The sequence below is a fragment of the Manihot esculenta genome, chromosome 12, assembly GCF_001659605.2.
Source record: "Manihot esculenta cultivar AM560-2 chromosome 12, M.esculenta_v8, whole genome shotgun sequence".
Taxonomy (NCBI): Eukaryota; Viridiplantae; Streptophyta; class Magnoliopsida; order Malpighiales; family Euphorbiaceae; genus Manihot; species Manihot esculenta.
The window spans coordinates 33,287,926-33,304,523 of NC_035172.2; the positions used below are offsets into that span (position 1 = coordinate 33,287,926).

The 16,598-nt window shown below is 28.8% G+C and overlaps 1 protein-coding gene across 1 annotated transcript; it reads right to left on the reverse strand.

Annotated features, from left to right (window-relative positions):
- Positions 1-1,196: 1,196 nt before the first annotated feature.
- LOC110628640 (MADS-box protein SVP) lies at positions 1,197-6,561 on the reverse strand. The gene is made up of 8 exons (XM_021775419.2): positions 5,897-6,561; positions 2,849-2,927; positions 2,333-2,397; positions 2,156-2,255; positions 2,011-2,052; positions 1,847-1,888; positions 1,609-1,763; positions 1,197-1,454 (listed from the first exon to the last, which is right to left on the reverse strand). Exons 1-8 carry the CDS (start codon positions 6,076-6,078, stop codon positions 1,436-1,438), a joined length of 684 nt encoding a protein of 227 aa, XP_021631111.1. The 5' UTR covers positions 6,079-6,561; the 3' UTR covers positions 1,197-1,435.
- Positions 6,562-16,598: the final 10,037 nt, after the last annotated feature.

A 16,598-nucleotide genomic window follows, 5' to 3' on the forward strand; every position in this document is an offset into this window, starting at 1 on the left:
ACGTGTTTCTCCTGCGGTTAATTTATCTCAGTTTTTCTAAATTTTATAATATTATTATTTTTAGTTATTTATATTCTATAGATTTTGATTGAAAAACTTAAATTTTATGAGAAACTTAAAAATATTTAACTAAAATAATTGTTTACCGTTTATACTTTAAAATGTTTTAATATAATTGATTTGAATGACCGACACTTTTGCTACATTTAAATTGATATCGAATTTTAAAGAAAAAAAATATATCTAAAATCTAATAAAATTCGAGATTGGATTTTGAAGAAGGAAAACATACTCAAAATCTAATACAACTCATCAAACCGTCTGATCTACCAGCGCATCATATAATTCGTGATCAAAGCAAGGCGTACTGGTTCAAAACTTAAATTTATCATAAAAGAGTTTAGTTCATGTGTGATGTGACGAGAGTTAAAAGAGCAAATCCGGTTATACCATGACTCTATTAGTAATGTGCAGCTATTTAATGAAAATGGCAGGCAGATATGTATGAATCTACGTGATAAATAGATAAATACATTCATATATGATAGGTAAATACATTCATATATAGTAGATAAGTACATCCATATATATAGATCTATATGATAGAAATAGGTGACATTGTAATACAGTAGCGATTATGAGTTATTCGAGAACAAATCTGTATATATAAATCAAAGTGTCAGAAACATATGACATGGTAAAGAGAAAAAAAGAAAAAAAAATAAAAGAAATACATAACCCTTTTAAATTAAACTTAAAAATGCACACTTATAAATCTATTCTTTCTGAATTTCGAAATATTAAATTTCATTTAATACTCAAAATTTTAAATATCACCATTTTGAAAATGATTTAATATCATTGCTACATGTAATGAAATAATAATTTATTCGTTTAAAAAAATTATAATTATTTTCATATGAGTTAATAAAATATAGTTAATATAAATTTTTATCTTTTTTAATATAATCTCTTATTATATTAATCAATTATTATGAACAGAAAAAATTTATTTTTAATTCTTATAGTACAATAAATTTAATAAATTTTATTTTTTTTATACACATTGAATAGGATAACAATAAAAAATTAAAACATAAAGTATGTTCTTTTATATAATTCGAGATAAATAAATAAAAAAATAAGGAAATAGATAATTTAGAAACTAACTTGCAAAGAAAAGTGCAGAAGCAATCTCTTGGAAATATAGAATCCACCTTCCAAATTTCGCTAAGAGAAGGTGAATTTATACATATAAATAGAAGCTTCTTAATAACAGCGTACAGTGGCTTCATGTCCACGGTAACAGTGCAGTAAAGCAGTGAGGTTAGGAATACAAATTTATACCCAACAACATAAAAAGTCACTTTTTAACTATAAAAACTATGGTTCTCTCTTCATTTGTAGATCAACATTCTCCTTTGAGCTTCCCCATTTAGCCATTATATGGTAACCTACCAAAATTGGAAAAATGCACGTCAACCAACATATTGGATTGTTCAAGCTTCCTCAGTTTGGAAATTTCAGACCAAAGTATAGCTTAATGATAACTGCATACACTTGTAATAGAAGGACCCAAAAAAAAAGAAGACTGAGATTTGCACTGACCCCAACTTGAGTGATGTGTCGGAGCTTTCATAGTCATGTGGGGGGCCATTAGAGTTGCAGACATTGGTTACAGACTCTGAAGACTGCCCTTCCTCATAAACCACATTCTCTGAATCAGCAATGGTCTGTTTTCGGCAGTTGGATATCTCCATGACCTTCAATTCAACACTTGGTTTCCATGAGCATATTCAAGTGAAAAAGATTAAGAGAGAGAGAGGGAGATAAAGAGAGTATTTACTTCTTGTCGTAGCCGTTCATTCTCTTCCATTAATTTCCTTCCCTGCTAGTTTAGAAGGAAAATGTGAGGACAAAATAGGTTAAAGAAAGCATCAATTGTACACTGCATGCAGAAATAATACATTTGGAATCCATGTCAAAGCATCAAGAAGTCCAACAACTGACCTTTGTTTGAAGTTCACTGATTTCATTCATAATTTTCTCTCCCTGAGATTGTCAGCCAAAAAAAGAATGAAATTTTAGCAGCATTTAGAGCACAAATACTTGTAGTAAGTACCAAACTCAGCAGAAAAAAGAAATGTTCATGGACCTTCTTTTCAATCACACGGCTTAATCCAACCTCAAGAGACTTTTCTAGCTGCTGCAACTGTTCTATGTTTAATCCTTGGAGCTCTTCTCCCCTCATTTGTCTGTTTTGCATGCAATTTAACGTGCATGTACATATTATAGCAGAAACTGAAATACACATGGAGATCGTACGTCGTACCTTAGTTGATGGCTTTTCTCTGCAACCTCCTTGCTTAACCTGGAGCGGTTGCTGTTCTCTACCAGCTGTAATACAAATAGTCTCACTCTTGTCAAGCAAGAAGAAGAAAAAATTCAAAGTGGAGTAGCTTGTCAAACGTTCAAATGTTTACTTAATAGCTCATTGTGTGTGCAAAGCAAAAATATAGGAAGAGTTTCACTTTCTCATGACTAACAAGAAACTCGTTGAGAAGGAAATGCCCAAAATTTACAAGGAAATGGGAATATTGAACAGACTTTGTATCAATATAATTGAACAGACTTTGTATCAATATACTAGAAAAATAATGAAAACATTTTCAGATAATGAATTTCTGGAGATACAAAACTTATTGCCTGCTCAAAAAAATGTAGAGCATAAAGCCATAAAACAATTTGGAGATTAGGTTATATACAATTATCACTTAGGGTTGTCTGCAATAAGGTGCAATATGCAAAGATAACAAAAGATAATAAGTGCAAAAAGAAAACAGCCCACCTGCAACTCAAGAGATGGCTGCTCCAGCTTCTCAAGATTCTTTGAGTGTAAGTTATGCCTTTCTAGTATTTCCTTCATGCTTCAGAAGAGAAAAATATCATAAACTCAACTTAGAGTATGTATGCAGCCAATTTGTGAATCTTTAAACGATATTGATTTGTTATTCTAGCAAAGAAATTGAAGGGATGTAAGATCCATCTATCTTGAAATGACACAATTGAAAGGAAGAAGGGAACTCCCCTTCATTCAAGCTAAGCTATCCCAGAATATATATATATATATATATACACTCCAAGTAAAACCCAATGAAATAAGTTCCAAACAGTGATTGTTCACATACAAGGTTTTTCCAAGATTACATAAATCAAATGAAAACAGTGAATGACATACATACATGTAAATGATCAATATAATGAAATCCTATCCATCTGCACTAGAACTAGAAATTTTGGTGATGCATAGCTGTGGGGCCTTTGAAGGTTATGAAGCATTCCCCTACTGGAGCAGCGAAATAATTATAATAGAGAAACCACACAAGAACGCTACAAACATACCCTATCTTCAACGAGTTCCTATACTTGTTATCAGTGCACCTTTAAAGATGGAAAAATAAGATGAAATCCACATTCCTTCCAATCTTGTCAGCTGGTCATATCCATCTTGTTAATGAAGCAATACAGTATACTAGTCCATTTCTTTTCAATTATCAATCTTATTAATATTGGAAAACAGTGAAAGTAACTTTATCTGGATATTTGAAATCTCCACACTGTTGGGTTTGCTGGCAATTGTCATTTGTAATCATGAAAATGATATTACTTTTAAGAAATATCGATTGAAGGTACTGCATGTCGAAGTGTTCATTTTATTTTATTAACATATAAAAATGTTCTAATTATCATTGTTCTACGCTCAATAGAGGACCATATTTTGAGTTCAATATGACCAAAATGAAATAATCCAACTCTAACTTATCCAAATAACTTTTTTACCCTTTAATATTAGACCCAATAATTAACCCAAATTTTAATAGTTATCAGCATGTTATATGAATCCTTTATAATTCCCACTGATGTGGGACGTTACTCAATATCTTTTGGTTCTTCCGAAAAGCCATTTAACATATGCATGTGTTTGCATGTATAGTATACCCTTTTAATAAAAAAAACCATTCTGAGTCTCCCTGATTTTTCAAATCCTCATGCATAAGTGAACAAAACCAAACTCCTTTTTGTCCCCCCTTCCGACATGTCCGACATAAAACATAATACACAAAAACTATTGGGATTTTCAGAAAGAAAATAATGCAAAAGAACCAAAAATAAAAGCCAACATCAATTAATTTCATCATGCCTAGCTAACTATTAAGTTTTTTCTTTCAAAAAGCCATACAATGAAATCAACCTTATAAGGTTGCTAGCCAATTATTCATTAAATATAAGCGCTATATCTCATCTTAGGAATCTATTAGAGATAACTAAACATAAACACATTTCTTCACATGATTTGCGACCAAAAATATGCTACTTGCTATCCAGCATTGATCAAACAAGAATTCGTCTTATAGAATAGCAATTCAAATGGATGAGTGTAACAATAATAACTGTGCTGGTGATCAGTAGACACCTCAAGCATTCCAAGTCCGCGCAGTACAAAAGTCTAGTGGCCAATGATGGAATACCCAAAATGGAAAGGCTACATCTTGAATGGTTGTATAGTTGTCATGTTTCCAAATTAAGCTATTCAAGGACCACCAACCAAGAAACAAGTACCGAGTTGGATGTGGTATATATGAAACTAGGGAAATTATTATGCCCATTCAGGTGCATATACATTCAGCTAATAAATAAGTAACAAACAAATTAAAATAATGTTAGATCTCATATTTAATCACATCCATGGGTATACAAACACCAGGTGCGTGAAAGAAATTTCTATGAAACAAGTACCATATCAACAGATGAAGAGGTTTGCAATCTAGTTTCCGTAATTTGGTTCTTCCTTGCATCATTATAAACTAATGATTATTGCCATTAATTAACATATGCTATCTACTGAATCATTTTTATTTATTTTGGTGTTACCATTAAGAAACCATAATAATTATTCATCCAATCCACACTGCTGCCTTTTGCTTTCCATACGCATAGACATGTTATAATATTACCTTTCCTTTAATGCCTTCTGATAACATAACAAGACCTCATTTGGCATTGATTTTCAGAATTTTAAAAAAAAATATACAGATCTTTTTTCAAAATAACACCATTTGAAATGACGTTGAGAAAAGAGTTTCTTTATTTTAGTTTTTTAGAGAAAATTTGTCAAAAAAAAAAAATTAATACTCCAACAAAATATTTAATAGTTTTAGCAATAGCAAGGATCAGTGGAAGAGACTATAAACAGTATCTTTTTATCAGGAATAAAGGTAAAATACAGAGATAAGAAGAGATAAGAGAAAAAAACAAGTCAGAAGAAGAAGAAAATGATAAAACTCAACAAGAAAACTCATCCTAGCCAACCGCACAACAATATTTCATGAAAGAATCACAGCATTTCCATTTGAGTAACAGTAGACAATTCAGAATATTAACATTTTAAGTACAGCTTTTCTCCAAGGACACTTGAATACAGCTAAACATTGAGCAAAAGGCAATATAAAATGACATCAAATAACAAAGACTTGACTGACGTGATCACACAGCCAGTAAAAAAGTAAGAAAATAGATCCTTAGCTTATAATAGCTAGCCTAAACCATATATTATCTGTTCACGAGAATCCATATCTTCAACAATACCGATACGTCACTCCTCTATAACCATGTATTTTAATACTTTTAAGAACTTTAACACGTTCTGGGAGGAAAAAAGAAACAGAAAACAAGAAGAAGAACCATACAGTACTCTCACAACTCCTAATGATCAAGGGAGGCCAAACATCAAACACTTTCTTTATGATAAAGTAATAATTTACAGATATAGATGTATGCAAGGATAAAAACAAAAAATCAGATAAATATAATCAAAGATGAAGGGAGAGAGAGAGACCTGGAGCTGCAGTACTCAAAGAGCTTGCCAGTGGAGGAGAAGATGATAAGAGCAACATCAGCATCGCAGAGGACGGAAAGCTCCTCAGCTTTTTTGAAAAGCCCTCTTCGGCGTTTGGAAAATGTTACCTGCCTCGCGGTGGCGTTATCGATCTTCTTGATCTGAATCTTCTCTCTAGCCATTTTCTTTACTCAAGTAATAAACGATAAAGAGCTAAACAACGAAGAAAAGATCAGTCTTTTCTGAATCTTTCTGCTAGTTTTAACACAGGGAACAAACCAGCATATAAAGAGAAGAAATGGGTTGCTAACTAAAAGCGAAAGAGGGACATGTGGAGGGTGACACTGGAGACATTTTACCAAATTTAGAGAGGAATCAGAGAGAAACCCTAGTTAAAGGAAAGAGAGAAGAATTTTCCCAGATCCAAACCAACAGAGAAAAAGAGAGAAAAATTCCCACCAATCAGAGGGAAAGAAATGAAGGGGTAGGGATTGGTTGACGGTGTTTACTACTACTTTCTTTTCACTTACCAGTTTGGGGATGTTGGTTTTGGTGCCCTTTCTTTGGGTTTTGTTTGTTTTGGGAGAAAGTCCAGAGAAAACAGAAAAAGCTACCAATAACAGTGTGAGAGAGAGAAAGAGTGTATTTTATTTCTTTTCTCTTTTTAATAATAGTTGGGTCAGCAAGGAGAAAACTCCTTTTATAGTGAAACAGGAATGTTAACTTTTTCCTTTGTTTTTTTTTTAAGAAGAATGAATAGTCACTTTTTACTATGGCTTTTTGTTCATGGTTAAGGTCACAGAGGTGTTGGAATATTATTTGTTTGATTTGTTAATGATAATTTAATTAATTTAAAAAATTTTAAAAAATATTTTATCACATCACTAAATTTAAATCTATTAAATTTATTCAAATATATTTATATACCGATTAAATCTGCAATTGCATAACTAAAATATGAAATATATACCAAACCCACTGTCCATCCTGGCTTTAAAGTTAAAGGTGCATGGGTACAGTTGAAAGACCTACACCTACTACATTATTAGACCATAAGTACACTCCCACAGTAGTAGATTTTAGGCCTCAATTTTATAATGATTTTTTTTTAAATTTTATTGATTAAAAATATTTTTATATTTTTTATTTTTATTTAATTATTTATTATTATTTCATATCTAATTTTCAAATATACAATTTCAATTTCAATTGCATAATTCTAATAAAAAGTTATCAAAGTTATAGTAAAAACAAATTTAAAATTAATCTAAATATTTTTCGGTTATTTTTATACTGAATTATTTTAAATTTATTTTTTATTTCATTAAAAAAATTAATTTAAATTATTATTTATTATTTATGGGCGAAATATGTATAATCCCTAAACTTTATCCCACCGATATGGGATTGGAATGCTAGAAAGAAATTCTTTAAATGCTATTATGAGGTTGTTTGTCCTCGTGATGGAATGGAGAAGTGGCTGAGTGAGACGTTTCATGGCCTAGCTCACCATCTTGTGGGACTCATTGTTATTCATGCAACAGCAACGGAAGGACCACCAGCAAAATGAAATTTGCTACAAATTCTACATCAGAAATTAGGACCCATCATTTATTTATTTATTTATTGCATATCGTGCAATTATTATTATTTTTATTTACTTTTATTAATATTTTTAGATGTTTTACATAATTTTTTATATTGTTTGTAGGAGTACCGATCGTTATTTAGTTCAAATCGAAAAAATCAATCGAATCGAATTAATTTAAAAATTCAGTTTGATTTTTTATTTATTTCGCTTCGATTCGGTTTAATTTTTAATTTCAAAAATTTCAGTTATATTAATTCGATTCGATTTTAATAAAAAAAATTAATAAAATCAAATCGAACTGATTTAGTGATAATTGTATATTATTTTCAATAATGTAAAGAGATTAAATCATATTAACGTTCAAATATTCTAATTAAATTATTTTAGTTTGTAGTAGGGGCAACCAGTATTCGATTTAAATAGAAAAAATTGATCGAACCGAATTAATTTAAAAATTCAGTTTGATTTTTTATTTATTTCGATTCGATTTAATTTAGTTTTTAATTTTAAAAATTTCAGTTATTTTAATTCGGTTTGATTTTAATAAAAAAATAATAAAATCAAACAGAACCGATTTAGTGATAATTGTATATTATTTTCAATAATATTGAGAGATTAAATCATATTAACGTTTAAATATTCTAATTAAATTATTTTAGTTTGTAGTAGGGCTACCAGTATTCGGTTCAAATCGAAAAAATCGATCGAACCGAATTAATTTAAAAATTCAGTTTGATTTTTTATTTATTTCGGTTCGGTTCAGTTTAGTTTTTAATTTTAAAAATTTCAGTTATTTTAATTTGGTTTGATTTTAATAAAAAAATAATAAAATCAAACAGAACCGATTTAGTAATAATTGTATATTATTTTCAATAATATAGAAAGATTAAATAACATTTAAATATTTTAATTAAATTTTAAAATATTAAAAATAAAGCGTAAAAAATAAAAAATTTATTAAAAATTTAAACTAATCAAATTGAATTGAATTAAATTAAATCAGACTGATTCGATTCGATTCAAATTCAACTAAAATCAATTTAATTCGATATAAATATTAAAATTTTAATTTATTCAATTCGATTCGATTTTAAATCCAACCGATAAAATGCAAAGGCTAGCCTGTGGTACCTCTAATTTTCATTTTTTTCATAGTAATTTTTCTTTTTTCAAGACTTTATGTCTTTGTTGTATTTGTCTATTCTCTCTCCTCCTAATCTTTTTATTTCTTTTGTAGTTGTTGAAAGAAAGAGAGTGGAATCCAGTAATGTTTCAATGCGTTTTTGATAAAATCTATGAGCTGGGTTTTGGTAAAGACAAAGCAAGGACCTCTTGTTGTCAATTTTCATGACAAAAAACCCTTGCCTGGTACTTCTTGTACATAACTTCATAAATCTTATTTAACTCTTCACTAATATATAATTTATAATTATTAATATTCAAAATCAATAATTTAATTGCATTTCATGTGCTATTTTTATTTAATAATCAATATAATAGTTTGTGTTTATATATCTCAAACTTTTATATTATTTAATAAATCATTCAAAATTTAAATTTATTAATTCGATTAATTTAAATTCACGCCAAATAAATCTCCTTCCTAAATTTTAAAAGTAATAGAGTTTAAATTTAAAATTTTGAATAAAAACAAATAATTCTCTCCATTCTATCACTGTTCTATTTCATCGTTAGAGATTTTATTTTTGTAATTGTAATTTATTCTTTTATAATTCATCCATTAAATTTCACATTTTTATATTTATTTCAATTACACTTGGTCATTAAAATTTTCATTAAAAATTAATAAAAATAACACATTTATATCACGTCAGCAAAATTTAGAATATAATCAATTACAACTTAAAAAATCAAAATTTAATTGATAAATTTTTAAAGTTAAAGAGTGAAATTAAAATTTCTTTTTCAAGGTTTTTTTTATTATTTCTACTGTATAATATTAAAAAAATAATTTTTATTATTATTATTGTTATAATTTTTTTAATTTTACCAATGATTTAGTATATTAATTTTATTTTATTTTAATTCTTAATTAAGCCATACTTATTATTATTGTAATTTAAAAAAATTGTATAATTAATAATATAATTGAAAGTAAAAAATATTATTTTAAAAAATATATTAAAGATAAGGAAAAATTACTTTTTAGTCCCTGAGGTTTAACGTAATTAACACTTATGTCCCTCTATTTTAGCGACCCAACACTTAAGTCCCTCTATTTTGGCGACCCAACACTTAAGTCCCTCACTTTCTCTTTTGTCCAAATTCGTAGTCCTTCCGTCCATTTAAACCGTTTGGTCAAAGAGTCAAAGGTGAGAGATGATAATTTTTTCCAAAAATACCCTTCTCTCAATGTGAAATCTTTATTTTTTTTCTCTTTCATGTTTTCTCCAGTTGCAGAAAGGGTAGGAGGAAGAAGAAGAAGAAGAAGAAGTTGCAGAAATGGTAAGAAGAAGAAGAAGAAGAAGAAGAAGAAGAAGAAGAATAAGAATAAGAAGAAGAATAAGAATAAGAAGAAGAAGAGGCATTTGGATTTGGGTTTGGGTTTAGTGAGGGTTAATTTTGTCAATTCACGTGTCCCAAACGGCTATTTTGAACGGAAGGACTACGAATTTGGACAGAAAATAAAGTGAGGGACGAAGAAGAGGCATTTGGGTTTGGGTTTAGTGAGGGTTAATTTTGTCAATTCACGTGTTCCAAACGGCTATTTTGGACGGAAGGACTACGAATTTGGACATAAAATAAAGTGAGGGACTTAAGTGTTGGGTCGCCAAAATAGAGGGATAGAAGTGTTAATTACGTTAAATCTCAGGAACTAAAAAGTAATTTTTTCTAAAAATAATTATAACTATTTTACTATTTTATATTCTTAAAAATAAATTATACGAAATATAATTTTAAATCAATTTTATATTTCACACTTAAATATTAAGTAATTAATTACATTCGCTTTCTTTTACGGTACTTAAATGTCAGAATGATTAAATCTAATCAATCACAACAGTTTTTTTTTTTTTTTTTTGTCATATCACACATTATAAAATATAATTAATATATATTATTAATCATTTTTTTAAACTATGATGATTATTAATATAGATTAAAAAATTAAGATATAGATTAATTTAAATTAAATTAAAATAAATTGATATACTAAATCATTCGATAAAACTAAGAAATTTATAATAATAATAATAATAATTTAAATTATTTTTTTTAATATTATAAATTTTAATTTTAAAAGAAATAAAAAAAAACTCTAATCCTTAAAAAAAATTTTAGTTACACCTTAAACTTTAAAAATTTATTAATTAAAACCTGACTTTTAAGTTGTAATTAATTGTACTCTGAATTGGCGTGTCAAATGATGTGGTAAATCCGTTAGTTTCTAATAGAAAATTTAACGGTAGGGTGTAATTATAACAAATATAAAAGTGTGGAATTTAATTAGCCAACAATAAAAGAATAGGGTGCAATTACAAAAATAAAAAATGATGAATTTTTTGGTCATTATCTCTTTTTTTTTTCTTTGAAATAGGGGGTGGGGGAGTCGAACCTTTGACCTCACAAGACTACAAGGATGCACTTTTCACCAGGTTAAGTCTCGGAGTGCTGGTCATTATCTCTTTAAATTATCCATTAAATACTTGATTAAATATAATATGTTGAAACATGCGTCTATAAAAATCACAATTAAATTAAAATTAACCTAACAAGCTGAGAATCGGCGGGTGGCAAGATGCGAGCACCAATGGCTCAATTCAGTAGGTTGACCATTGATCCATAATTAGTTTGATGAGAGATAGATGTTTTAGAGATTTCGTATAAATCTCTCCATACTCGATTTTGAGGAAGAGGACCTGCAAAATATGAGAGTACAATCAGGGATCTATCAGAGATGCCCTTAGTGGAGACTCTCTAATGCTCAAGTTAGATCTAGGACTTTTCAATAGTGTAAAAAGAAATAAAAGAGAAGAGAAAGGTTCCTGATGGTGCTTGTGAAAGGAGGCGTTCGAGAGTTCTTCTGTGAGTGTGTGAAGGAGAGAGGGAGAGAGATCCATCCCCTTGAGTGGGGGGTGAGAGAGAGTCTGGGCCAAAGAGCTATTCAAGTGGAGTTCTTTCGTCTATAGTATGGTTGGTTTAGGGGTATTTATACCCCCAATCATCATAGTGTTCTCTTACTTACGTCAGATTGGATAGGGACATCGTGTGACAGGTGTGTCAAACTGCTTATGGTTAGAGGAGTCGACCATCATGTTAGAGGTTGGCACCTTATTCTAGTTTTATCATGTCGCTCTCGGTTCACCCGACCTATATATAGGTGAGTTCCTTCCGGACACTAAAATCGATCGTGCCTGTATTCAATGCCCTAGGGTAGTGCGAGCTTCGAAGAGATTTGCCTATCTAATTTGGGTTTTAGCGATCAAGGGTATTAACCATTTTGTTGGAGGTTTATATTTATCACCAAATAGTATTATACCGTGCTCGGTTTTTACTAAGGTCAGTGATATGCATAATTAATTTCCATTTATGGTATGTGCCTTAAAGTGGTCGATCTGCCTATTTTGAGTATTAGTAAAATTAGGGTGCTGAAGATTTCTATATTTTATAGGTCGAGCTTCCTACTGTCCGGTCGAAGCAGATGAAAAGATTCACATGTCTCTTCCGAATCCCATACACACGTGTCATGGTATTAACAAACTCTATTTTTTATATGTTATTATAACCTATTAATAATTATTTATGAAAAGAAGTTAGATATTTTTAAATATATTATTAATTATACTCCAAATTTTATTAGATAGCTCAATATTATCGTAAATTATAAAGTTACTCCCAACAAAATGATAATAACTTTGTTATTTTGAAAATTTTGAGGACTATTAATTAATAAAGTTCAAATATAAATTAACTGTAAATTATAAGAAGAGATATTATTTTTTTATAAATTAGTGATAATATAATTAACTTGTGTGTATTGTTATAATATGCTTATAAATTTAAATATTTAATAGGTTACCCTTAAATATTTTGTATTATTTATACATTTAATTATATCAAAATCAACAAGTATATCCATAAATTTCAAAAAATAAATAGTTTAATTTCTATATTTTAATTTTAACAAACTAAAGAAAATATTTTCTCAACAGACAGACCTTCAATTTGAAGGTGTCAAAATATATAAATTAAATTCTTGAATAATAAAAATAAAAAAACGTAAGTATGATTTTAACATATTTTAAGAATGTAAAAGTAATTTTTGCATATATAAACACATTTTACTATTATAATTTCCTACAGCACGGTAGACCATTGAAATTGGGCTGGGCCCATGATAAACGTGACTGCAAAATTGATGCCTCTGACTGCCCTTAATTGAATTGCATTTCAAGTTTCTTAAGCCCAATAATAATCTGTGGTTGGCCCAAAATAATCTAAAAAAATTGCTTATTTCCTAGTACGAAATAAAAATTTCATAAAAATTTAATTTATTTATTTTATATTAAATTTTTTATTTAAAATAAAAGAATTTATTTTTTTAATTTATAATTTTTTTCTTTTTAAATAAAATAAAACTTCATAAGAATTCATTTTTAGTGAAATGAATCATTCTACTGGTTTTAAGGAAACTTACTGTATATATATATATATATAATTTAAAAAATTCATTTTACTTTTTAATTTTAAAAAATATATTAAAAATATTATTAAATTTCTATAAAAATTTAATAATTAATCATTCTACTAATGTTAATTATTAATATTTATGATTTAATCTTCATAATATAAAACTTTTTTATTAGTTGTTATTTCATCGATTTTAAAAAATATATTAAAATATTTTTAAAAATATATTAATTATTCTCATATCGAATGCATTTTAATTTTTTTTAAAAATAAAAAATAATTAAAATATTAATTAGTAAATTTTTTAATATTTTAAAAAAATAATATATTTTTTTAATATACAACAATCACCCAAAATGAATTATGAGCGACGTGGCAAGTATTTGATAAGCCGATACGCGGTCTCACTCGTGAAAAGAAAGATACAGACACTATAACACTCGGTTCTTTATCAAAACTCGTCCTCTCCTACAAAGGTCGAGTCTTCACATAATGTTACCGTTAGTAGATATAATCTAGCAGATTTTCGTTACGCTTATAATCACATACTCATAGATCAATTAGCCGGTGGGATCTCCCATCAATTAGCCGGTGAAATCTCCCATCAATTAGCCGGTGAAATCTCCCATCAATTAGCCAAATTTTCAGGGAATGCTATAATTAACTCTATTTTCTTATAGTATAAAAATTAAGGACCACAGAGATAAAGGTACACAATTTTTACACAACTACTATTGAGTTCTAAGTAATGCCTTATATTTGCCTCATTCTTCAGTTTACTAACTTGAGCGTCAGAGCGGCTACTGTAAGTACCAACTGTAATACCCAGCTAGATTCCGGCATCGAAATCCCTACCTCCCAGCGGAATCTCCGTTGGAATCTGGGATTTTGATGATGCCAGAGTCTTCTTGTAGGGTAAAAGGTATTTTCTAAAATGTTTTTACTGATTTCATGGTTTTAAATGAAAAAGATTTGAGTTTTGAAAAGAAAAGACCAATGAGGCATTTGCCAGGTTCGGCCGCCGAAAGTGAAGTTCGGCCGCCGAACATGGAAAGGTTTTGGGAGTGCCTTTGGCCTCCGAAAGCCTTGTTTGAATGAACCAAGGTTCGGCCGCCGAACCTCAAGTTCGGCCGCCGAACATGCATGAGTTTAGGGGGCACGTTAGGCTGCCGAAGGTGGTTCAGCAGGCCACCTATAAAGAGCCCTCAGATCGGAAATGGGCGAGTTTTCTCTCCATTCTCGAGCTCAGGTGAGTTTTGGTCCTCCTTTGGTCGTTTTCATGTTTTCCTCTACCCATCCTTCAAGTTTTCATGAGATCTACCATTTGTTTTGAAGTTTTGAAGTTTTGATCAAGGTTTTGAGAGCTTGGAGACTTGTAGAGCTTGGGTCCTCCATATCTCAAGCTTTAGGATCGCACCACCCCTCAATCTTCAAGAGGTAAGTGTAGATCCTTACCTTCCTAAGTGTTTTAATGAAGTGTTAAGTGAGTTTATGAGAGTTTTTATGGGTAGATATGCATGTTTAGATTTATGTGGGTTTTATGCCCAATGTATGTTTATGCCTGATTATGTGATGTTATGTTGAATGTTTAAGCTACACTACAACATTATCCATATCTTGTCACAAAATAAATTGTAGCTAAAAATAGAATTTTGGTGGCTAGATGCTTTTGCCACAACATATTTTTCTTGTGACATGCCGTAGCTAGAAGTGGCGTAACTAAAGTTTAATTACAGGATTTACCTGTGTTGTGGCTAAAATAAATATTTATAGTCACACTTTTTATTTAAATGAAGCAAAAATATTGTCATTAAAAATAAATATTGTGGCTAGTTATTAGCCACGAGAATGGAATATTTGTAATCACATTTTCTTTTTGCCACAACAACTTTTTTTTGTAAGTGATTTTGCTATGATTATGTTACAAAAATAATAATGTGGCAATTTAAACTTATGTATAGTTACAAATTTAATTTTATGGCTAACATATCTAAATTTAGCCATAAACTTAATTGTATGACAAAAAATATTTACTATTAGCCACATTTAAATAATTATAAGGCAAGAATAAAATTTATAGCCACAAAAATAAGAAAGTAACAAGTTCTAGTATAATTGTTACACTTAATTTTATTTTATAACTATTGAATAAAGCCATAAAATTATTAAATTAGAAGCTATTCTAAATATAATACATACGGCTACTATTAATTATTTGTAACTAAAATATAATATTTATTTAATTTATTATTATTTAATGGGATTATATTATAATTTACTATTACATATCTTATTTATCTATTAATAATTTTGGTAAAATTTATAATAGAATATAAAATTTATATAAAAAATTTAGCTAAAATTTAAATTTATAAAATAATTATATATTAATATTAAGACTCAATCAGAATGACAATTATAAAATAACAATAAATTTAATCCAAAATAATTAATATCCAAAATAAACTAATTTAAGTCATAAAGCAATCACACTAAAAATACTTGAAATTATAATACTATACTAACACTAATATTAATATCTAAAATTTCTAAAAGTAGTATTATAAGGCTGCTGGCTGCTTCAAAATCCAAAACTTCAAATATACTGCAAATCATCCTCCAATTTCATCATCTTGGGAATCCTCCATAGGCTGTATAAAATTTTATTTGATAAAAATAGTTTTTATTAGAACTTTGAGAGTTATAGCAGAATACAAATAATAACAACAAGCAGCTAGCTTATACCATTACAGATTGACCCGTTCTTGATTGTTGAGCTACTAAAAAGAATTTGGATTAAGGAATAAGGAAAGCTAGGCACATCTTAAACCAAACAGAAGATCCATAAAAGATCAAATCATAAACTTTCTCAAGCTCTAAACTAGAATTATCAAATACTATTTTGTTTATTTCTAGCCATAGTCCACAAAACGACAGCAGTAAAAAGGGATTATTTATGTATCATTTAATTAATAAAAAATACTATAATACTAATAAAATAAAAATAAACTCATACCATATGATCTCTCAGCCGAGCAAAGCTTTTTGTCCCCGTGTATGGCAGCATAGAACGCTTGCATCTATTTGTCTTATTTTTGTTGCTTCTCTCCTAAAGAAAAACAATGAAAAATTTTCAAAATTTATGTTAGCTAACAAAAACTGAATTCATATAAAATAAATTATTAAATTTTATACAAATTTTTAATACCTAAAATGCATTTTCTGTCTAAAGATTAACCAAATACTTCCAATCTTTTACATCCATATCCTTAGGCTTGTTTCGGAGACGAAGTGAATAAGTTGCCTTTGAATCAAAATACTCCTTCTTCAACTTATGCCTATAATACCTATATAATGCATTCATATGACCGAAAATTGCTCCTTTTCTTGCATCAGAATACTCAAAAGTGAACTTTTCCTTTTAGCAAAGAAGTAAGAAACAAAGAAACAAAGATTATG

What these genes read in the sequence shown, in the direction of transcription:
- LOC110628640 (XM_021775419.2), bottom strand. Translation starts at nt 6,078, where the DNA reads ATGGCTAGAGAGAAGATTCAGATCAAGAAGATCGATAACGCCACCGCG. An exon ending in TTTGAGTACTGCAGCTCCAG is followed by an intron (nt 2,928 to 5,896) that starts GTCTCTCTCTCT and finishes TCTCTTCTGAAG; the next exon opens with CATGAAGGAAATACTAGAAA. An exon ending in ATGAACGGCTACGACAAGAA is followed by an intron (nt 1,764 to 1,846) that starts GTAAATACTCTC and finishes GTTGAATTGAAG; the next exon opens with GTCATGGAGATATCCAACTG.